Source organism: Arachis stenosperma, chromosome 6 (genome assembly GCF_014773155.1).
Source record: "Arachis stenosperma cultivar V10309 chromosome 6, arast.V10309.gnm1.PFL2, whole genome shotgun sequence".
In the NCBI taxonomy this organism is placed as follows: Eukaryota; Viridiplantae; Streptophyta; class Magnoliopsida; order Fabales; family Fabaceae; genus Arachis; species Arachis stenosperma.
The window spans coordinates 13,195,824-13,219,800 of NC_080382.1; the positions used below are offsets into that span (position 1 = coordinate 13,195,824).

The 23,977-nt window shown below is 32.2% G+C and overlaps 4 protein-coding genes across 5 annotated transcripts; 2 read left to right on the forward strand and 2 right to left on the reverse strand.

Annotated features, from left to right (window-relative positions):
• Positions 1–423: 423 nt before the first annotated feature.
• LOC130933697 (uncharacterized) lies at positions 424–1,974 on the reverse strand. The gene has a single exon (XM_057863317.1). The coding sequence runs from the start codon at positions 1,972–1,974 to the stop codon at positions 424–426; it is 1,551 nt and encodes a 516-aa protein (XP_057719300.1).
• Positions 1,975–5,965: 3,991 nt separating this feature from the next.
• On the forward strand, positions 5,966–8,265 carry LOC130936518 (uncharacterized). The gene is made up of 4 exons (XM_057866604.1): positions 5,966–6,000; positions 6,130–6,253; positions 6,707–6,779; positions 7,816–8,265. Exons 1-4 carry the CDS (start codon positions 5,970–5,972, stop codon positions 8,080–8,082), a joined length of 495 nt encoding a protein of 164 aa, XP_057722587.1. The 5' UTR covers positions 5,966–5,969; the 3' UTR covers positions 8,083–8,265.
• Positions 8,266–9,027: 762 nt separating this feature from the next.
• Positions 9,028–12,540, forward strand: LOC130933698 (phosphatidylinositol 4-phosphate 5-kinase 4-like). Its single transcript, XM_057863318.1, has 7 exons — positions 9,028–10,265; positions 10,359–10,526; positions 10,643–10,808; positions 10,911–11,027; positions 11,253–11,446; positions 11,596–11,769; positions 12,252–12,540. The coding sequence occupies exons 1-7, from the start codon at positions 9,028–9,030 to the stop codon at positions 12,538–12,540; spliced, it is 2,346 nt and encodes a 781-aa protein (XP_057719301.1).
• A 1,020-nt stretch (positions 12,541–13,560) lies between these two features.
• Positions 13,561–17,325, reverse strand: LOC130936803 (protein XAP5 CIRCADIAN TIMEKEEPER). Of its 2 annotated transcripts, none has more exons than XM_057866955.1 (12): positions 16,927–17,325; positions 16,758–16,823; positions 16,574–16,638; positions 16,363–16,475; positions 15,872–15,947; positions 15,684–15,760; positions 15,006–15,067; positions 14,757–14,888; positions 14,609–14,662; positions 14,233–14,298; positions 13,992–14,066; positions 13,561–13,800 (listed from the first exon to the last, which is right to left on the reverse strand). In XM_057866955.1, the coding sequence occupies exons 1-12, from the start codon at positions 17,095–17,097 to the stop codon at positions 13,750–13,752; spliced, it is 1,008 nt and encodes a 335-aa protein (XP_057722938.1). In that variant the 5' UTR covers positions 17,098–17,325; the 3' UTR covers positions 13,561–13,749. The 2 variants fall into 2 exon arrangements, with proteins under 2 accessions (XP_057722938.1, XP_057722939.1); XM_057866956.1 differs by having other exon boundaries at positions 15,872–15,944; positions 16,927–17,324.
• Positions 17,326–23,977: the final 6,652 nt, after the last annotated feature.

Here is a 23,977-nt window from a genome sequence, read left to right on the forward strand (position 1 = left end):
TTTAGGTTAGTTTTGGAGATTTGGGGGAAAATGGGAAATGTCGAAGGGAAGGGGAAAGCAGCTTCAGATATTGGCTGTTTTAATTTTTTTTTTTTTAAGTTAATACGACGCCGTTTTCAGGGGGCTGGGAGAGAACCGGCGTTGACAAAAACCGGGCCGGTTCACCCGGTTCGCCGGTTAACCATCGGTTCGGCCGGTTTTTCCACCGGTTTTTTGCAGGGCGATTTTCCATGTGGACCGGACCGGCTAGGGGACCGGTTTCCGGTTAACCCGGTTGAACCGGCCGGTCCGGTCCGGTTCTCAGAACATTGATTCATAGTGGCCATATCGTGTTCTGAAGGCAGTTTTAGGAATATCCTCATCTCTAACCCTTATCTGATGGTATCCGGATTGTAGATCAATCTTAGAGAACACACCGGCTCCTTATAACTGGTCCATCAGGTCATTAATCCTTGACAACGAGTATTTATTTTTCACTGTAACCTTATCCAGCTGCCTATAGTCAACACATAAGCGCATACTTCCATCTTTCTTCTTCACTAGTAATACTGGCGCACCGCACGGAGATACACTTGGTCGGATAAAATTCTTACCCAACAGATCCTCTAGTTGAGACTTCAATTCGACCATTTCTAGAGGCGACATCCTATAAGGAGCACATGAGATTGGTCTGGCCCTAGGTACCAAATCAATAACAAACTCAACTTCCCGTTTCGGTGAAAATTCATCAATATCATTAGGGAACACCTCCGAAAACTCACACACAATTAGGATTTGTTCTAAGTTATGATCATCACCCGAAACACCCGCAGCTAACAACAATATTCTTTGACATATGGCCCCAGAATAGTTCACTATCATGGAATTCAAATAGTATTTATTCACCACCACCGGCCCTTCTGTGTCCTCAGGCATAAAACATATTGTTTTTGCAGAGAAATAGAGTAGAACAAGATTCTTGGATAACCAGTCTAATCCCAAAATGAGATCAAGACTAATCATTGGCAAACAGATTAAGTTATGCACAAAATCACACTGTTGTATTCGAAAGGGAACTTGGGGGCACCCTAACCTAGTGATTATAGCTTCGTGGGTGGCATTATACATCTTCAAATCATATCCCAGGACTACAATTTTCAATCCTAACTCACGAGCCTTCTCAAATGCAATAAAAGAATGTGTAGCTCCAGAATCAAACAAAGCATTCAAAGTTTTATCAGCCATCTCACAGTTACCTCTGATCAATGTCTCTAACCCCTCAGCACCTACAAAAGAAGTAGTGTATACTCTGCCTGGTTGCTGTATTCTACCTATCTCATACTTCTTCTTCTCTGGGCAACTGTTAGCCAAGTGTCCTGCCTGTCCACAGGAGTAACAGACTTCGGTCCCAAACCTGCATGGCCCAGAATGATACTTCCCACATCTATGGCAACTCATATCCTGTTGTGGCTGCTTCCCCTGTCTCCTTCCCTGGTTAGCACTAGCATTAGGCCTCCTGGAGTTGCCTTGCCCCTGATTGTTCTGAGGGACAAAGCCACCATGCTTGAATTGTCTGTCCCTAGGTGCAAAATTTCTCCCTATAGTCCTCTGGAATGGCATCCTCAGACTCTCTTTTTCTGCTGCAGCCCTTCTGACACAATCCTCTGCCACCCTGCTCCTATTCACAAGCTCAGAAAACTCCCAAATCTGCATAGGTGCCACAAATCTCTGAATGTCACTCCTAAGGCCTCCTTCATACTTTATACACTTCCATTCAGCAAAGTCCTCAAGAGCTCCCTGACAGATGCGTGAAAAGCAACAAAATTCCTCAAATTTACTTGTATACTCAGTAATGGTCATCTGTCCCTGTTTAAGCTGAAGCAATCTGAGTTCTCTGGCATTTCTAGCTGAGGTGGGGAAATATTTCTTATAGAATTCCTCTCGGAACAACTCCCAAGAGATCACACCCCCGTCAAGCTGCAGAATGCGCCTCATACCCTGCCACCAGTGCTGAGCTTCACCATGCAACTGGTAGGTCCCAAACTCAACCCACTATTCATCAGAAACCTGCTGAGCCTGTAATGCCCGCTCAATAGCTTGTATCCAATCATCAGCATCTGTAGGATTCGAAGTCCCTCTAAAAGTTGGAGGGTGAACCTTCAGGAAGGAATGCAGTGACATTGGACCATTCTCATCATTGTTACCATTGTTTCCATTATTAATCTGATTTCCCAGGGCTTCAGCTGTCGCTTGCATTGCTGCTGCCATATTGCATAATGCAGCCATGAAGTCTATAGGGTTAGGAGTATTTCCTGATATTTCAGGCATAGCATTGCCTATTCGGCCTCTACCTCGCCCGCGTTCACATCCACGAGTAGACATCTGGTCCCTATACACACCAAACAAGTGATATCAAGTTGATCAGCCTCAATATCGCAAGTTCAGTGCTTTAAGTCCCAAATGCTTGCTCATGAACGTTTATGCCACATATATCAATTAGATATCCTAATAGCACATAAATTCATACACAGAGAATGCACAGAAGCACAATCAGTCCGTCCTCAAGCTCTATAGGAACAAACTGCTCTGATACCATAATGTAGCACCCTACTATATTAAATCTTATGCTTTAGTCATAAGACTAAGATAGTAAGGTATTATGAACCTCTAACAGTAAAAATATACATATATGTATAAAAGAAATAGTATACTAGGAGCCTTGAAACAAACGGGTAAACAAAAATCACAAAATGAAAAGCGCAACGCTCAAGGAATAGGGCTACTTACGTACTAAGAAATCTAATAGGAAAATGATAAAGGTAAACCAAAGATGTAAAGAAAAGCCAAGGAAACAGTATAACTAGCTCCTGACTCAGCCTGCGAAGCTAAGGCTGGCTGGAGGATATATATATATACATATGAACATACATAGGTATCTCCAAAATACACCAAAATACCAAAATAAACTCATATCTCTCCCTCAACCTCTAGAAAGAGCAGCATACACAAGTTACTTGGAGAGTAAGCTACACATATATATACACAAATATAAACAAAAACCCAAAATACATCTCGGAACTACTTCGCTCAAGATCCAAACGCCTAGCGAGGAGCCTTTCGACCTGCATCTGAAAAACAGCAACACAGTATGGAATGAGAACCGGAGGTTCTCAGCATGGTAAAAGTGTCACGTGTATAATAAATAAAGTTCTGAGAATGCCATAGGCAATCCTAGAACTCCGTTATTCAATTATCCAACTTAATTACTAAATAGAAACCATAAACAGGGGTATGTATTCTAAATCTACCTAACTTACTCAATTTCAATCCTAGTCTAACACCAAACCATTTCTCCATTTCCTCCATCATCCATAATGCAACAAAAACAAACAACCAAACGAGTTCAAGCACAAGTAACGAGCAGATAGTACAAGTAGCAAGTATAACATGTAACAGCTGGTATATATCAGTTATGCATACCCAGGAAGTGCATAACAATCAAAACAAACAAATGCATATGATGCATGCCTGTCTTATGGCTGATGGGGCCCATCTGTCGGTTATCCAGCCAACCCGACAAGTCCGAAAACCTTAGACTGTCCCCCGTCGCGCATCCCCAAGAGTCTATGCATAGAGTTCACATATATTCATCATATAATCACTCAATGGGGGTTATCCATACCCAGAAATTTATACGTGCCCGGTCACCTTTACGACGTAGGATCAACAGAGTATCGAGAATCAACCTGGAACATGCAGTGGCGAGCCACGGTTTAAACCCAGAAAAACTCGTATCTCAGATATCATTATTCATAAGCCATGGTAATTTTATTATCAATACATCATCAAGTATCAAGCCTTAGCGCTAAACTTCGTTAACATTCTTATTTTCTTCATAAGCCGTCATTTACAACTTTCTTCACCCTCAAGATATCTTGTTTTCCTAGCTTCTTTTATCCATTGGACCTAAAACCATACTCTAAGCCTTAAAGAGAAGAAAATGGAGGTTTAGAAGTGAAAAATTGGTTTAAAAATAGTCAAACCCGATTTTTGCAGCAGGCAGCATCCACGCGTACGCGTGAGTCATGCGCACGCGTGGATATGATCACACGCGTACGCATGCTTCTCGCGCATGCGTCACCAAAATTCCACTCCACACATACGTGTGATCCACGCACACGGTAATTTTTAACCAGATAAATTAAAGATTAACTCGTCGTGAATTTAAATTTTATTTAAATATTTGTTGTTGATCAATGAATTGTTACAAAACAAAATTAAATTTTTCAACATTTACTTAAAGAAACGTACTAATAAATTAACTATTAGGCCAACCTAAATTAATTTGTGTAGTAATATATATAGCTATTTGTTGTTTTTGGTGACATATATAGCTATTTGTTTGTCTCATTGTAGAAAGAAAATTAGTTACAAACGTTGTTATGAATTATAGAATTTTCAGCCAAAAATTAGTAACATTATAGTTTAAAATAGAAAATTCATAAAACAAAATAAAACAAATATTGCAAAAGTAGAAGAAATCTATACTTGCCAATTTCACTATCTTTTTAGTATTTTTCTAGTTTAAATCCTGGAAAGTTTTTAAATAAAAAAAAAAACAATATTGTTGAAACAAAAATTTATGATATTATCTAATTATTAACATATAAATTAAAGTATTTGACGGGACATAAAAAAAAAAAGTATTTGACTCTTAAAAACTTTTCTTTTTAATAAAAGTCACTTACATACTCTAACAATTAAATAATTGCTTGATCCCTTATTACTTTGTTTTAATGCTCAAAATTTATCTTGAAAAAATAAACCGCATATTAGTTATCTCCTTTAAAGCCATGGTATCAAAATGGATAATAATATAGGAATGTCTTTGATAAAAAATAGAATTATTAAAAATAAAAAATATCTTCATTTTTTTATCATAGTTATAAAAACTGAACCAAATTGATTGGTTCGACCGAAAAATTGATGAATTAGATTTTAGTTCAGTTCAGTTTACTTTTTGAACCATTTAAGAAAGAAAATCAGTATGAACCAATAAGAATCGGATCAAATCGGTCAAAATCAATAAAAACTGGTATAAACTGGTCTAACCAAATCGGTTTGCTTGAAAATTTTTTTAAAATGTCTTCACTAGGTCTAGAACTAAGAACCTTGAACCAAAAATAACCTCCACTTACCACTCAACCATTACACTTCTAACTATTATACTTGATAAATACTAAATATATAGTATACATAAATATATAATTTAATTTAATTTTTGTTTTTTCTATTTTAAAAATTAATTATATTTTAATTATATACCATTATTAATATAAATATATTTTCACTAAAAATTTACTAATTTACTTGATCTATTTTATTACTAGTATTGTGATTAAGGTTTTTTGTTTTGATATTAGTGTTAAAATCTACTGATATTATAATTAGATGATAGTTTTGTGAATTAATTATTTTTTTTATTGTGTCAAATTAAGATACTATTGTAATATTAAAATTTTATGATTTTTTTATATTAGTTATTTTTAGAAGTTAAGACTTGATTCTTCATAAAATGTTAGTGAACATATGTATTTCAAATTTTAATTTTAAATTTGTAACTATTTTATTACGTAAGACCAATTTTATCGGTTCAATCAGTAATTTATCGATTAAACTAATAAACTAATAAACTAATAGTTTAACCAGTTCGATCACCGATTCGATTCTCACAACTATGCTTTTTACCATAACATTATCCTAATAATATACCTTACTTCGATAATAGAAAGTTCCATGCACATTGCCTATTCTAAATTTCTAACTTGGTCCTTGGATCATCACATAAGCTTTTCTTATCTTATAACTCAAGAGACACATTGTTCTTTTTCCACCATTGCAAGTTTTATTGCTATGCTTTAATTATTCTCATTCTATATAAATAAGACCCATGATTTAATTTCTTTATACATCTGATCAAAGCCAAAAATATGGGCCAGTCTCTGCAGAAATTAGCTCCTGGTACTTAATTCATTATGCCATATCTAACTCTCTCATTACTTCAATAATGTCAATTAATTAGCAAAAGATTAATTATTTGTACTCTTTCATATATAATTGTTTTTTTTTTTCTTAAATTTTGACATATAGGTTCTGAAGAGAGAAAGATCAAAGAGATTATTCCAATTATAGAATCATGCTATGAAAAAAATCTCAAGGATGCCAAGAACCTCCAGTTCGAAGAATTCTACCGTATCATATGCGACATAGTCGAGTACTAATTACTATTTTCACTCCTGAAATTTGTTTAATTGAAAAAAAAACTTTAATAAGATTTTATTATTTATAATTTTTTTTCTTTGGTTTTAATTCTTATATTTTTTGTATTGGCTCTATAATATATATCTAAGTTTTTTACATTATTTTTTTACTTAAGTGATGAGGTCGGGTATAGAAATCCATATTATATTTAAATGTGTATCTTACTTAGCTTATATGAATGTACAATGTTATGTAATTAACATTTTTTTAACATTTTGAACTAAACCTAAACAAATTTTTTTTTCTATTAAAGGTGCTTATATGAATTTTCATAGGGTATCATTCTAGGGTTTAGGTTCAACTTATTTAATAGTTTGTATGGTGCATATAGCCAGGTTGAATATACTGTTAATAACTTATTAAAACAACAAAATGTGATGATGCTTTAATTTATTTTATTTGGCAGGAAAATCAACGAAAATCTTAAAAACACGCAATTTAAGCTGCCTCCAGTGAATGATCTAAAGGACGCATTCGATGTAAATAAGTCCACTATCATCTTGAAACTTTTACATTTATAATTATAAAGTAAATTATCTAATGATTATGTGTTTGTTTGGGTGCTATTATTTTGATAAAAAAAAATTTTTTAATAATTTTTTTTATGTTTTAGTATGTTTGGCAAATTTCTAGTAGTAAAAATAAAAGCACTAGAAAAATAAAAAAAAATATCTTTTTTGAAAAGCTGTAATTTACATTTTTTTTTAAAAAAATATTTTTCATGTAATAAATAAATAAATAAGTACTTTTATATCGTTATATCCAAACATAATTAATAGATAAAAAGATCTTTTTGTACGAGATATCCAAATATAAAATAAATTTTACTTTTCCATAAGATTTTTTTAAAAAAAATAATTTAAAAAAATATTTTTTCTTAAAAACTCACCCAAACAAGCCCTATAAACATTTAGGGTGTGTTTAGAAAGAAGACTAAAACTAAAATACAGGAGTTAAAAGATAAAGATTAAATTAAAATATACTGGATTGAGTTAATCTCAATATTATGTTTAGTTTAAGATAAATATGAAAAGTAAAAAAAAAATTAAATTTAAAAAATCAAAAAATATTTTTAAAAAGAAATATTATTAAATAAAATTTCAGTCTTTATTTCAAAAAATTTCTAAAAACATTGAAGTGATTAAAATTTTGTATCTCGAAACTAAAATCTTAATTTCAATGTGTGACCACCAAATACAATATTAAATCTCAGTTTTAGTTTCTTAGAACAAACACCATAACGTTGAAAAATTTTAACCTTAGAATTAGAAATTAACTTAATATTTGATTGGGTTAATTCAACAAAATTATTAAAGACATTCAACAAAACTACCCAACAAAACAAACTAAACTCATTTGGGATAATTTTGTCGAAAACTAACCAAGTCTAGAATGAATATAAAGTTAGTTTAAATATTTTATAATTAGAATAATTATCAAGTATAGAATATAAGACATAGAGTTATTTGTGATTTGAAAATAGAAGAATAATGAAATTGTTTGATTGATATATAGAAACATCATGGTGGAGAGAAGAGGAAGGAGAAGCTAGAAAAAGAAGATTTCCATGAGATCCTTAAGGAAGTGATGACAAAAGGGTCATCAATAGAGTTATTAACAGGAATTGGAGCAAAGGAAGCACTCATGTACATCTTTGGTGTCCCTTTGGCAACCCTTTTCCTCAAGCGCACAGCTATGCCTAATGCTCTTCGTGATGACTTCTTCATCCCTGGTGTTACTTCCCTCACTGTCCTCATCCTTGCTGCCCTTAACAAGATTTGATGCCACTTTACATTTCTTAAACTTGGGGGTTCATTTATAGGGTGCCATGTTCTTATTACCTTAGTTAGCATGGTGAGAACAAAAATGATATGTTCATATACAAAATTAACCACCAAATCAGACACTACCTATTTATTTATTAATAGGTGTTTGTACGTTCCTACGTAGAGGAATTAAGTCAATTATTTCATTTATTTTAATTACTTATTAATAGGCGCCATTTATTAAGGTAGATGTAGTAATAATATAAGATAAAAACTCATATGCAGTTGTTTTTATATAAAATTGATAGTTAAAAATCATTAGATAACAATTTAGTCAAATTTATCAGATCATTTAACGATTCTCATCTATTAACTTCAATGAAAATAACTGCACGTAAATTTTCATCGTAAGATTTAATATATGTATGATTTGCACAGTTATAACACCTCTTTGTTTTTCACGTAAACAAAAAAAAAATCATAGTCTAACATTTGTCTAGATATGTCAACGTTCTTAGATTTCATAAGAGACGAGCGAGTTTTTCTCATAACAATATAAACTTGGGGGCAGGAAAATTAAGCTGCAATAATGACGGGTAATGATTCATGGTTAATTAAGCTGAACATAACAATAATGTCAGAATTAACACAAGCCATAATCTTCACAAGTTAATTAGCATAACACGTGTCACAGCCTTAACTTTGCACAAGTGATACTTGTTGTCCAAATGTCTTGAACACCTTTCTAATCCTACGACAAACAATGTCCCTCCGAAGTTGTTGGAGAACATGAGATAACAAACCACAACGTCTAACTTGGATTTTTTTTGTTTCAGCAGAAAGAAAACTCACATTTTCCTTTTCCTCTTGAATGCTGCTGCTGCTGCTGCAACAAATATTGATATTGTTGTCTTGATTCATTTTCTTCATCTGGGGTGTCGATGAAAGACTGAAAATCAGCATGATTGGCAAAGAAGGTGGTGTGTTGAAGGCATGGGAGGCGACGGTGAAGAAAACACACGCCGTTGCGAAAAAGCGTGCCAACAGCATATTTGGGACAATAACTATTGGGCACGTAGAAGAAGATCATCATCAAGAAAACCACCACAACAATGGTAGTAATCGTGTTGCAGAAGAGAATGGGAGCTCTGAGCCATTGGAAGTTTACCATGAAGAGAAGTTTCTCCCCAATGGAGACTACTACACAGGGGAATGGGCAGAGAGTTTTCCACACGGGTTTGGCAAGTACCTATGGTTAGATGGGTGCATGTATGTTGGAGACTGGTACAAGGGAAAGAAAACAGGAAGAGGAACATTCAGTTGGCCTTCTGGGGCTACCTACGAAGGCGAATTCAAGAACGGTTTTATGGATGGGACAGGAGTTTATACAAGTGCCAATGGGGACACCTACAAGGGTCAATGGGTGATGAACTTAAAACAAGGCCATGGATTCAAGAGCTTCTCCAATGGGGATTGGTATGATGGGGATTGGAAGAAGGATGTGACAGAAGGGAAAGGGAGGTATGAATGGAAGGATGAGAGTCATTATTTTGGGGAATGGAAGAATGGGGTTATTAGTGGAAAAGGGGTGTTTGTTTTTCATAATGGGAATAAGTTTGAAGGGCATTGGGAAGATGGGGTTCCAAAAGGGACAGGAACATTCAAGTGGCCTGATGGATGTTACTATGCTGGCAATTGGAGTAGGGATGGTAGGGATCAGGATGGAACATACCATCCATCTGAGTCCTTGGATGAGGAGGAAGATGGCCATTGTCATGCTCATTGGGAGCCCTCTGAATTGTACACTGCTTTGAGTTATTATAGAGTTGGTCGCGGCGAGAAGGTTCCGGTTTTGCCATCACAGAAGAAGCTTGCCATTTGGAGGTCTTCCAAGGGAGGGGAGAGTGGTAAGCCTAGGAGGATGTCGGTCGATGGCAGGGTCAGTCTTGGCTCGGATAGATCAAGTGATAGGTGGCATGATGGTGGGGATGGTGAAGCCCCCATACCTCCTCCTCCTAAAACTCCTCCCAAGGCAGCCACTGATTTGGATGATGAATTGATGAACATACCGATAGAGGATGAAACCACTGGACCCCTCAAACCTCTTAAAGCTCCTAAGAAAGCAAAGAGACAGGGAGAGACTATATGCAAAGGCCACAAAAATTATGAGCTCATGCTTAATTTACAACTAGGAATAAGGTACATCAATCAGATTGAATTGAATGTTAGCCTTTGAGCTATTTGATTGCTTTGTTTTAACTCTTGCCTGGTTTTCTTTGGGTCGTTTCATAGGCACTCTGTTGCAAGACCTGCTCCCTCAGCATCACTTGATCTGAAGCCTTCAGCTTTTGATCCAAAGGAGAAAGTGTGGACAAGATTTCCACCTGAAGGATCCAAGTACACGCCACCGCATCCATCAGCCGAATTTAAGTGGAAGGATTACTGTCCAGTAGTTTTTAGGTCAGCTCTCTTAATCTGTTGGTGCCCACATTGCACAATTCTTCAACAAAAGTGTAATTTTGGAATGAAGAAGACTCTTGATTTATACTAACTTGTGCATTTCACTCTAATCTCAGGGCTCTTAGGAAGCTATTCAAGGTGGATCCAGCTGATTACATGTTATCCATATGTGGAAATGAAGCTCTTCGCGAACTTTGCTCCCCTGGAAAAAGTGGAAGCTTCTTTTACTTGACGAATGACGACCGCTACATGATTAAGACAATGAAGAAAGCTGAAGTAAAAGTGAGTTCAATCTTGTCATGGTACACTTGCAATTAATTTCTTATAAAACATGCCAAGAAAGCATGATGTTATCTGATATTGTTATGCCGGATTTCTTTGCAGGCTCTCTTGAGAATGCTTCCTGCCTACTACACTCATTTTCGAACCTATCAAAGTACAATGGTGACAAAGTATTATGGTTTGCATTGTGTCAAATTAACTGGACATATCCAAAGGAAGGTACATTTCCTATAGTGAGTGTCAGCATAACAGAAACTTATCCAAAAAATGAGGCCTCATTCTTTATTTCTTTCACTTATTAAGTTGATCAAAGCTTCAGAGTGGTTGACATTAACTAGTGCACATTCTAATAGGATAACAGAACTCTCTAGTTCAACAGAACTATGAAATATGAGATATAATCTTTAGAATTTGAACATAATAATACCATGTTTGATTTTCCAGGTTCGATTTATCATAATGGGAAACCTTTTCCGTTCTAAATATAACACCCATAGACGCTATGATCTTAAGGGATCTTCGCTTGGTCGGACAACCGATAAGCCTGAGACTGAGATCAGTGAAACAACTATCCTTAAGGATCTTGATCTAAACTTTATATTCCGGCTGCAACCGTCTCGATTTGAAGAATTCTGCAGGTGATTAAGGATTTCAGCACTCAATTTATCATTTTGCCTTGGAAAGCTAGCCTGTTAAGTGGAACAATAGCAAACTCCAAATACATTTTGCAGTTTTAATTTGTTTCTTCACTGTAAGCTGATCATATCTACATATACTTGTTATCCAGTCAAATTGATAGAGACTGTGAGCTTCTAGAACAGGAGGGAATTATGGACTATAGTTTGTTAGTAGGTATTCATTTCAGACATATATCACCAGATGGGGAACTTGTTCCTTGTGGATCTGAGAATCTTATTGGTAAATTTCTTATTTCAACACTGTCTTCATTTCAAAATAACTGTCAATTTGGATTAAGTGATACAATAAAAAATTGTGTTTAATGTTTCTTGTGTTTGTGTTCTTTAAAAATCTCATTCACTTCAGGAAAAGCCAAAAATGATCCGGATCCTCCTGGGTAAAGTACTTCAACTCTTTTTTTTTCTTTTGTGACCCTTATAACTTGATTTATACAAATTGAATGTGTGTTCAACGCTATACTACTAAACTTTGAAAGCATATTTCCATGGAAAAAATAATATTAGACTAATAATGAATAGTAATTAAGATACTCTGACCATCCTCCTAACTGGTACCATCTTTTTCTAAGCATTTTGCTTGGAAATATATGTATGATCCATTTATATATGGTTATGTAGCACAAATTTTATTGTCTCTCTCTCTCATAATAAACCATCCTCTCCTCTCACTTGATATGCTCTCTAATACATATACAAGAATTTATCATCTCAAGATGAAGACTAATAGCTTGGTATGATTGTGTGTGTGCAGTGCCTTATTAGGTGTGAATATGCCAGCAAGAGTTGAAAGGACAGTGAGAAAACGAAGTAGTGAATTACAACTTGTAGGGGAACCCATTGGAGAGTACTATGATGTAATATTACATTTTGGAATCATAGACATACTTCAAGACTATGACATCAGCAAGAAGCTTGAACATGCCTACAAGTCCATTCAATATGATTCAACCTCAATATCAGCTGTTGATCCAAGACTATACTCGAGGCGCTTTCGCGACTTCATCCTTAGAATATTCACCGAAGACTCTTCCTGAAAGGTATACATGATTCTCCATTTATCTCATCCAGATATGGCATCATTAGTTCATTACCAATCTGGTGCAAAGTGGCAGTGTGTTATAACCATGCCAGAAATGAGAAACCCTTAGGATTTTCACCCTTATTTTTGAGAGCTAAGTGCTAACTCACACCTATTTTGTTTATTACTTAATCACCTTCATTCTATGTATAGTGCAGTATAAGGGAACACATCATGGGGAAAGCTAAAAGCTAGAGAGACTATGTACATGCATGTTGCACACATCTGCTAGAATATAAATATCTAATGCAGCAGCTTCATCAGTTACTATTTTGTTAAAGCTAGATAGAGAGGGGTGGCAGGGAACTCCAACATTTTGTATTGGTATTAGATGTACATTAGAAAAATTGAAATGAATCAATGTGTGCCTTTTGACTTTTCCGTTTGATTAGTACTTATCTTACTGAAATAATACTAGTCTCATTTCCACGTCAAATAAGGACAATAAAAAGGAGCACTTAAAGAGATTAAAGTTACCATGGATAATTGACTGAACAGCATCAATCCCAAGCCTATCACTGTTAGCAGGAAAAACGAAGAAAATCTGCACTGATTAACTTAAAAAAATTTCAAAAATGGCATCAGCCATTAGAATAGACAATCTCTTTTAACAGCATGCTTGTTTGTGGTTTCGGTTTGGAAATGAGAAATCTTTTTTGGCACAGTTGCTTTAACGATCTTTGACAGGTAAACTTCATAATCGTAAACCAAAATATAAATAAATAATAAACTGCCTTCAAAGCTTACTTGATTTCTTGTAACCTAAATGAAGCAAGAACCCAAAACTAAGCCAGCAACCCATTTTGTCCCATATCTTTTTATTGTAGTTCCAGTGACAAATTTAACTTATCCTTATAGTTTACTTATAAAAGTGCAACAGCATGGACTACTTCAACGCCACTTTACCTAAGGCCGTCCAAAATACTAATCCCAATCTTAATACCATAACAGAAAAGTATGAATAGGCAAACAGAAGTTGCAGGAGTGAAAATTTCATAAGGCAAACCAACGATGGTCCACTATAACAAAACATGTCCAATTTTCCGAGTAGGTTAAATTACAATGTACAAAAATCAGTCATTTCCAATGCTGAAATTGCAAAGTATAATTAACTAATGTTGTCTGAAGCAGAAAATGCAGAGGTAAGTTATGTGGCAGTGACAAATCAATCTCCATGGATGGTATAACGTTCCCATTTCTTTGTTGGATCATATATCTGCAATAGTAAACGAGAAAAGGGCATTCAGAATTAGATGCTATGCAAGAAGCTGCTACACATCTTAAAAGAGTCAAGGATGGACATTGTTAAATTTAAGAGCTGCTCAGCCAAAAGGCAGAAAAGGAACTCTGTGTGTGTGTGTGTGTGTGTGTGTGTGTGAGAGAGAGAGAGAGAGAGAGAGATTGTACCTCCCATCTTGAAGCAGGAAATATATGTTTGTTCTTTTCATACCAGTGTCTTTCTACAACCTTCCCAGCATGGGACTGTTTTAAAAGAAAATAAAAGTACAGTGTTAATGACCCAGAAACTACATGTCAAGTTTACTAGAACCAGCAAAGGAAAAACATGATATATCAAGCTTAAGCCTTTAACCATCTTAGAAACTTAAATTTCACAGTAGTGGTAGAAATGTGCACGTAAAATATGTACCTCATCCTTCTCTATAGTGGCATCAGCAATTGTTCGGACATCCTCATGCACATCAAAATGGAAAAGCTGTATATATAGAAAAGCATCAAGTAATGTGAATACTGAACACTATTATACTATTAAAATATAATGAGGGAAACTTTCAAATGCAGAATACCAGACAGAAGACCAATAAAAGTTCTAATTGAAACGATGAAGGTTCAGTTAAGAATAGATGATCAGCTACAATAAATTATCTATTGTATATATAAAGTAAGAATGAACTCGTACAAGAAAATGAAAGACATTATTAGCCTTGTCAGAATGAACTCAATGATGCATCTTCTGAGAGAATAAATCCTAAATCAACTAAAGTAAGAGAACAAATGAAACATACTGGTCCGCTCTTGCCTCTGGCTTTGTTCACGATTAGCTCATAGAAGCTGTGTTGCTGCAATAAACATGAGAACATGCAAATTAATTAAGTTGATACCAATCCTTGTATGCAGTCTTTATGAAATCATAACTAAACCACATCTTCATACATGAGGAATGATAAGGTCTTCTTTCACATATAGCAAATTTTCAACTGAGGTTGTTCGAATCTCTCGGAATTCAGGAGCCAGTTGCTGTTGGACTGCTCGAAGAAACTCTCCAATGCTATCACCCTTGCGTACCTGAATCATATTATAAAATCATTGAGAACCCAAGATCACAAGATGCATCCTAACAATACGATAAATCACAATCAATGAACTAGAAAAACAAGTATGAAGCAGACAGCATATACTTGCCTGGATTACACGCCTGTGACCAGTTCCATCCCAATAACTGTATGTAATTTCAAGAGGCTCATCTGAAACAAAGGAAATTTTTGGTTGGCAATAGGCTAAGAATATCTTGTAGCTATAGTAATATAAAACAGAGTTTCATTTTGATGCACTGACAGTGTAAAACGTTTTACAGTGCAATCACATCCGTTCTTTTGGATGACCATTCGCAAGGTCAATGTGAAAGGTAGTAATTTTTACTGGTGTGGCGTTACATAATTGGATGCATGTGTAAAATTACCTTAGACTAACAGTGCATCAAAATTAAATTCATAAAAAGTTTGGGGTAACTTATCTAATATCTTGTAACTATAGTTGTATCTGTGTATATTTAACACATCTGGTATGTTGTTCACACAAGTGGATGTAGATTTGACCATCTATGATTCCTATTCCACTCTTCTAACAAAATCAACTACACAGTACACGGGGACTTTTATACAGTTTAAGTATTTTATGCACCACTTTCGACCAAGCTAGGCTGAAGAAGCAATTGAGTGAATCTGAATATACACTTCTTCCATAAATAAACTATACTTTTTATTTATCTATTTATTTTGGTTAAAACAAGCTATATTTTGTCCCTTCACCCTTTTTCGTAAAGTTGAAATAAAAACTGTGTATATACAAGTGCAGGCTTACTTCGAATTTGCTCCTGCTCACGGAGCCACTGTTTGCGCAGCCTTTCACGCTCAGCTTGTTCCTCAGCCTCTCGCTCACTAAACAGCCACCCTCATCACTCCAATGCCCGGATGTTAGGGAAATAAACAATAAAGAAAGGATGAAAGCATGAAACAATAAGAGAAAAGGAGGGAAGAGAGATGCCACACCTGTCAGGTAGAAAGCTGGTTTCAACAGTAGGGTCTTTTCCAAGTTTACCACGTCTTAGTCTCTCCAGATTCTCTGCTGACACAGAACGAAGTTATTTTAGAACAATGACATACCACAATATACATTTAAAGATTGGAAACTAGCTAAAAGAACAAGAACAGGTTGATTGGTGGAGGTCTAAAAAATTGGTCTTCGAAATGAACTTCAAGAACAGTAGAAATGTATAATACAAGAAATCATCTTCAACTATTGACATACTCCCCCTCCCCCCCTCCCCCCCCCAAAAAAAAAAAAAAAAAAAGAAATTGCGATAAAACATTAATAATATTATGAAGTCTTTTTTCTTTGATGATCTCTTTTTTTTCTGAGAAAAAATTACAGCAACATCATTAAAGACTCCATATGACTATTTAACAGTATTATTGTATTGATAAAATGAACAAGAACAACAATTTGAAACAAATCACAAGTTGTTGAAATATCCTCTTACTATCTTCTGGTTCCTCCTCTTCAGCATCATTATCAATATCCTCTGCAAACGACAATCGAGAATTTCCCTTTATCTTCCTCTTCTTGCGCTTCTCCAACTGAAGCTCCTCCTCCCTGTTTCAAAAGAGAAAACAAAACTATAATGAATAACAACACACAAACCAAAAGCTGGATGAACAAGTGCAAAACAAAAAAAAACAAAAAAAACCTACTCTTGCTGTTGCTTCTGAAGTTTCTCCTTCTCTTCTTCCTCAATCTTGCTCTGAATATTAACCCTCTACTCAAAAGAACAGGCCATTTCATTCCATAAGACACAACAAATCACAAGAATATAGTAGAACAAGTTAACATTAACATCAACATTAACATTAACAGTATTGATAAATAAGAAATTACCTTCTCTACATACTGCTCTCTGGTGACAAGACCAACAGTTTCCTTCTTAAAAGCAGTCTCTAGAATCTGAAACAATCATTCATTAGAACCAAGGATAGATTAGTCAAATTCAAACCAACACAAAGAATCAAAGAGGAAATTGAATTGAACATTGAAAATGAACAATTACCTCAGAAGTGCTAGAGCCGAATTGAAGGAGACCAGGCTGGCCCTTGGCGGAGGCAGACTTGGTTTTGAGCTCTTGAATTTTACGGCGCTCAGCCTCTCTCTGCTTCTCAAGCCGTCGGATCCTCACCGCGTCTTGGGCGGTGCCGACGTAACCGTCTCCCATGCCCGACATCTTCTTCCCTTCCAAGCAACCGCAATCTCCAAACAACAACCCTAACCCTAACTTGAATTTTCTCCTATTCCTCTCTCAGCTCAGATGGACGGAAAATTAAGGATATTGCCAGCGGCAATTGAAGACGGTGGTTCAGCCGCTGAAGGTGGAGGGGCGGCAAGGTTCGCACTTTGGACGAGAAGCTGACACTAATAAAGTAATAATTAATTTAATTTTTTTATTTAATGTTCTTTTTTTTTTTGGTCATGGATTTAATGTTCTTTTGTCTCTAGTCTCTACAGATTTTTCTTTTAATTTTTGGCGTGAAGTCAGAATGGTATGGACTTGGGCCTTTGTGCTCTTTTTGGTTGATCGCTATTGGGCCAGTGTTTAACCAATGTGTAATTTAAGACAAAAAAATTCTCTGTCTAATGAGATTACACAGAATTTAGTAATTATTTTAGGAATTAGCTAATGGGGAACTTTTTAACGGTGTTAATATAAAAAATTTTGCATTGAAAAGTTAAACATTTTAAGTTTTTAATATATCCATTGTTTATTTAACGGGAAAAAAATCAAATTTTTAATTAAAATAACCTTAGCGAAACCCATTATTTTATTATGTCTTTTAACCAAATGGTGGGTTCAATTCAATCCCTCATTTTTGTAGTCAAAACAAAAAAATGGTCACAAAAAATTAAATCAGAAACAAAATTACTCGTAAAAGAATGTAAGTATATAATTAACAAAATCATGCCTAGAGAAAAGATAAAAAAAATATCTGCAACACGCAAAGTTTTTAAACCATTTGACAAATCTTTTAAAATAATAATATGGTTATGTATGCGTTTCTAAGTATTCGTGGACATTTTTCAATGCTATGACACATCAGCAGGAAGGTTGAACACGCCTAGCCACAACATGGTCCATCCAATATATAATGAGTTTTATTATTCTGTGTTTTAAATGTTTAAGTATACCATGAAATGAAATATTTTATATTATTTATTATAAAAATAATTTTTTTATATTTTTAATGTATTAAATATGTTAAAATATTTTTTTATAGTGACCAATGTTTTTACTATTTCATTTGAATTATAATTCATTAACATCTGTTTCTTTGTTGCTATTAGTTAATTTCATCAAATAAATATATATTATGTTCTTAATGATTTCATAATTTAGATTCCATTTAAAGAATAATTAGATGCCATTCAAAGAATCTATATCTAATTATGGAATTTGATTCACTTCAATAAAGAATCCACTTAAGTTCATGTCAAATCCATGACTTTTCATAGTTTATTATTTATTAGAACAGATATCTCTGAAATAAAAAATTATCTTGTTTATATAAAATATTAACTATCAAATTAATTATTATATATTTAAATATAAATATATGTCATTTTAATATATTTTTATATTTTATATCTTTAATGTATACTTAATACAACTGACAGATTTAATAATTAATTTTTAGTACACAACTAACATAATTATTTATTAACAACAATGTAGATTATATTTGAGTAAATCATCAAAAATGTATTTAAATTATTTTATCATTAATAAAAATGTCTCCAAATTTTATTATTAATAAAAGTACTATTAAATTGTTTCAAAGCGTAAAAAAATACATATCTATAAACTAATTAAAATATTTTATATTAACAAAAAATATTGACATGACAAATAAAATTTTTTATGTGACAAATGAAATTCTAACATTAAAAATTAAGCCACATCACGTTTTTTTTTGTTAACAGATCTATGCCTTTAATTATTATAGTTTGATGTTTTTTATACATTTTTAAATTATTTTTAAAAAATTGTCATAATAATTTCCGATAATATTTTTATTAGCACTAATTCGAGTGCAGTATTTATGGTTTACCCATTATATATATATATATATATATATATATATATATATATATATATATATATATATTGTGGAAAAGTTTGGAGTTGGTGGGGGACAATGAAGTTTTCCTGAAAAGAACCCTTGCGGCTGCCATGGAACCTTTCAAGTTTCAAGTGTGGCTTGTGCCATGTGGACCAGATTATGTAGTGATGAAACTGTTTAACCTAATATACCAGATGATATATATAGGGTAGGCCATTTTTATCCTTTTTTTCTCCCCATAGTATGATATTTAATTAAGTTCAATTAGTTTGATTTGAGTTTGCATTATTGGTCTTTATTTTGAGCTAAAACTCTTTTAATACTGTCGCCTTTTTTAATACTAATTTTAACTAAAAATAGAAAATCTCTTAAATCAACTAAGCTTTTAATAAATTAAAAGTGGTCAATATTATTGATAAAAGAAAAGGATCTATTATTTTACAAGAAAATGAGTTTGGTTGCTCTTGTTAATACACAAAAAGACATAATAAAAATAATTTAAAAGTGTGTCAAATTATTTAATAAATTTTAATTATTATTTTTTCATGAAAATACTTTCATATAATCGCCATTCAAATAGAATTATGTAAGTATCTTATCTTTAATTTATATATAGGAGGATGATTGATGTCGAATTAACCGAAAATTTTGCCCGATTAAAACAACATTAAGTAGTGATCAAAGTAAAAATTTAGGTGCAGTCAACTTTATGTGAAGTTCATAGTTGAGAGTCGTTAGATAAAAATTTAATCAAATCAGTCAAATCATTTAACGACTCTCAGGTACCAATTTTACGTGAAGTCGACTGTACATGAGTTTTCACCAGTGATCGATATGAGTTCTAGGGTTAACATAAATTTCAAAGGACATTATTATTAAGAAATCCAAATAGAAGAAAGGACAGGTCGGTTGGCTTTAGGAAGTTCGGAAAAGCCACTTTCTTTTACAAATTTGAGTTTGTAACTTTGTATGTCATTTCAATTTTGGAAAAAAAGAGAATAAAAATTCTTGAGCATTTCCACAGATGAAGCCACAGGTTCACACGTCATTTTGCTTAAAAGCATATAAAATGTTCAGAAAGCAATAAACCAAGTAATTAAATTATTGGTGAAAATTTAGGTGTAGTAGATTTTGGATAAAGTTGATAACCAAAAATTATTAGATGAAAATTTAATCAAATTAGTCAAATCATCTAATGATTCTCACTGCGATTAAGTTTTTGCCTAAATTAAATGTAAATGTACATAAACGTTTGTTGTTTTAATGCTTCTGCTTGTGTTATAGGCCGGCAGTCGTTACGCCTTTCAAACTTATATGCCCCAAATATGCATGGGTGATGATGCTTATTTTTCGCCAATTTGGGCAGAAATAAGAATTTAAAAAAATAATAATAAACTCTAAATTCAAATTTTGTTATCAATAAAAATATTTTTAAATAATTAAAAAATATGATAAAAATATTAAAAAATATTTTTTTGTAAGTAGCAAATAATTTTTATATTTGATAAATTGTTTATACTTTATACATTTGATCTAAAATTTTATAAAAATATTTAAAAATACACAAAAAAAATTTATTTTTTAAAATATTATTGGTTATTGACAAACAAATCACAAAAAAACATATACTTAGCAAAAATTTATCGAATTTTAAAGATAAAGTATCTCATTTTTCTAATTATATTTTGCAAAAAAATGTATCAAAATTTTATTTTTAATTTTTTTTTTTGAAAATACATATTTATTGTTAAGTATTTTTGTCACATTTTTTAATTATTTAATGATATTTTTGTTGATGACAAAATTTAAGTACATTTTTGTTAATAACAAAATTATTCTAGCATATTTTTTTAGTGGTTTATTCAAATCAAGCCTGAGTATTAAATTAATGTTCTAATGGTTATAGGGGATAAAGTTTGCTTTTGTTCATGCATGAATCTGGCAATTCCATTAGTAGTTATGTTGATCATGTAATGTAACACATTGCTTGCATATTAACTTAATTTGTGCGTCATAATCACCTCTTGTTGGAATTTTTTTTTTCTTTTTCCGAACACAGGCATAAAGTTTAAAATAGTAAAAGAATATTGTGGTTAATTAGAATAAAGATAAAACCATATAAAACTAAAATCCGATCAATATAGAATATGATAAATTAAATATTCAAAAAGTATTTTCTTCAAAATGCTTTTTTGGTGCTTAAAATTCTATTTGCCTTAAAGATAGAATGCTTTCGAAAATTCTAGTGTATATTGGTTTCTTTGGCATCAGATTCTAACCAAAAGTGATTCTAAAGGGAGCTAATGCACCTGAAATCACATGTAATACGTTTGTTAATTTTTTTTATCATTACTTCTCATAGATTCCTGTTGACACCTTGACTTTAAATGATTGCTAACTTGTAAGTTGTAACTACACGTATATGCTTGCGTAGCGAATAACTTGACCAAAGAACTTCAGGCACTTTACAAGTATGATGATTTCAATTATAAAAAATATATATAATTTATTAATTTTCTGTTTTATAATAATTGATTATCACTAATACAAAATAACAAATTGCTAATAATAATAAAAAAAACATTGAAGATCCTCCACAATGATATCATGGGATGCACTTATTTTTAAGCCACACAAAACCATGTTGGCATTTAGTAATGATTGTTGTTCGTTGATTAGTTATTTTATTTTATAACTTTTTTTCAACCACTTTTCGTACTTCTATTGGGTTGGTAATTACGTCCTCTATATTTATTTCTTCCCCAAAAAGAAAACGAAAAAAAAAAAATCGACACGCAAACTAAATATCTTCAAACTTAGTGTTAGTCAAATAAAATTGATGGGTGAATAAACAATATTAATAACACGTACCATAATGCATCCAGGCATAGAGCGCAATTTCACAAGCAATACGACTTCTATAATTATAATATCATATCATATTAATATGTTACTGCTCATCAAGTTAAGATTAAAATGACATGATGACGAATAATTAATTGCAAGTAAACATTTTAGTCAGGATAGTCACCGTGTCTCCTTATATTATATGATATACATGTTAGAGATGAATAGATTAAAAGAAGAAATGAAGAAAAATATTTTTAAAATGATAATTTTTTAAATAACGAATGAAAAAAAAAAAGAGGAGAGAATATAGATTATTAAGACAAAATGTAATATTGGATAAACACTTTTGTATCAACAAACTTGTAACAACTGTTTTATGCGTTTTTTAGAGATTATATTGAGTAGGAATGAGAATACAATCTAAATTGCAAGTATTCATCCCGTTCTAATTTAATCGGAGCGATAATTATTTGTCTCTTGGTCAAATTGATTTACCAAAGATTAATTGTTTTTTAAATTAATTCATAAAAGATTTTTTTAATTAATTTTTTTTTAATTTTAAATTAATCACGTAAGTTCTTTTGTCATTTTTATTGCTGATAATGTCAAAATTTGTTGACGTGGCATATTAAATGACACCATATTGACTATAGTATTTTTAGCTGTCTTAAATGTAATTAGATCAAATCAATATCAAATTGAACAAGATTTTGAGATATTGAAATTTCTCAAATTGGGATTGATTTGAAGTAATTTCATAAATTTAACATATTAGCACCTAATTAAAATTGTCGATGTCTTTTCAGCAAACTTTGACGCTATGAGCAATAGAAGTAATGGAGGGACTAATGCAACTAACTTAAAATTTTTTAAGAACGAATTTGATTAAAAAAAAATTTTTCGAAGACCAATTTGGAGAACAAATAATTTTTCAAGGACAAATTTGATCATTTACTCTTATTTGTCTTGTACTGACGTATTTTGTTATGAAGCAGAACAAAATAGAACGGAACGAATAGAGATCAACATATATCTGTTTAGGTACATATATAATATAAATAAATATACGTGTATAATTATAATAATAATTATTATATAAAAAATAGAAAAAAAAAATAAAATGTACATTTGAAAGGAAGAAGTGGGTACTTAGAGAGTAAGTTTAAGATAAGTAATTTCAATAAAAATGGGACGAATTATGAATAAAATAAAATACGATGGGATAGGTAAAAAATTCATCAACACAGATGTGATTAATATATGTTTTTTAGAATGCATATTATTATTAATTAGAATTTAATTTTTATATATTAATAATGTAAAATATTTTAAAAAATTATCTAATTGTATTTGTTCTTTTAAATAATTATTTTATAATAATAATAATATATATATCAAAATTAAATTTTTATTATTATAAAAAAATATAGAAAGCTCTTACTGTCGATTAAGTATTATAGCTAGCTAGAAAGCTAAAATAAATTATCAGTGAATCTTGCATTTGATAAAGAAAAATATTAAATAATTAGTAGAATTTATTATTTTTATTAATAATTAATTAATAATATTTAAAGGTATAAATTAAAAATACATTATTAAATTATTTCTAGATTCACACCAAAATTGAAATCAATGTTGGTCGATGAGCTTTTCTCCTTGATAAATATGAATATGATACGGCCATTATAAGAGCCGTATATATAGCTGATAAAGATGAATATCTAATCAAGGAATCAAAAAGTAAATACGTGATCGACAGAGATTCTATGGTTGAATTAATAAGCGGTTGGAGGGTAGAGCAGCAATCAGGTGTACCCACTCCTACCGTACTGCTTCCAGCACTCCCCTGGTGTGATCAATTCCTACTTATGCAATTTAATTTATAAAAAATATAAATAGGCAATAAAAATATTAAACAATGTAAACAATAAATTTATTAGATGTTCATTTTAGTAGATGTGCGAATAATTATTTTAATATTAAAATTTAGATAAATAATTTAAAAGTGTAATATATTTTTATTTAATTGATAATTGTTTATGTTGTCTCAAAAAATTATTGATTACCTAATATTGTCCTATAATTTATTATTCTATTTCATATTTCCATGCATGAATATTATCTGGACTTATTAAAGTT

Bases quoted from the DNA above. Each gene is read 5' to 3' on its own strand.
- LOC130933697 (XM_057863317.1), bottom strand. From the start codon at position 1,974: ATGAGGCGCATTCTGCAGCTTGACGGGGGTGTGATCTCTTGGGAGTTG.
- LOC130936518 (XM_057866604.1), top strand. From the start codon at position 5,970: ATGGGCCAGTCTCTGCAGAAATTAGCTCCTG. The intron at 6,001-6,129 runs GTACTTAATTCA...TTTGACATATAG, and splicing joins TCTGCAGAAATTAGCTCCTG to GTTCTGAAGAGAGAAAGATC. The intron at 6,780-7,815 runs GTAAATAAGTCC...ATTGATATATAG, and splicing joins ATCTAAAGGACGCATTCGAT to AAACATCATGGTGGAGAGAA.
- LOC130933698 (XM_057863318.1), top strand. From the start codon at position 9,028: ATGATTGGCAAAGAAGGTGGTGTGTTGAAGGCATGGGAGGCGACGGTG. The intron at 10,527-10,642 runs GTCAGCTCTCTT...CTCTAATCTCAG, and splicing joins TACTGTCCAGTAGTTTTTAG to GGCTCTTAGGAAGCTATTCA. The intron at 11,447-11,595 runs GTGATTAAGGAT...CTTGTTATCCAG, and splicing joins CGATTTGAAGAATTCTGCAG to TCAAATTGATAGAGACTGTG.
- LOC130936803 (XM_057866955.1), bottom strand. From the start codon at position 17,097: ATGTCGGGCATGGGAGACGGTTACGTCGGCACCGCCCAAGACGCGGTG. The intron at 15,761-15,871 runs GTGTGGCATCTC...GTGGCTGTTTAG, and splicing joins ACCAGCTTTCTACCTGACAG to TGAGCGAGAGGCTGAGGAAC. The intron at 14,889-15,005 runs GCAAGTATATGC...AATATGATTCAG, and splicing joins GTCACAGGCGTGTAATCCAG to GTACGCAAGGGTGATAGCAT.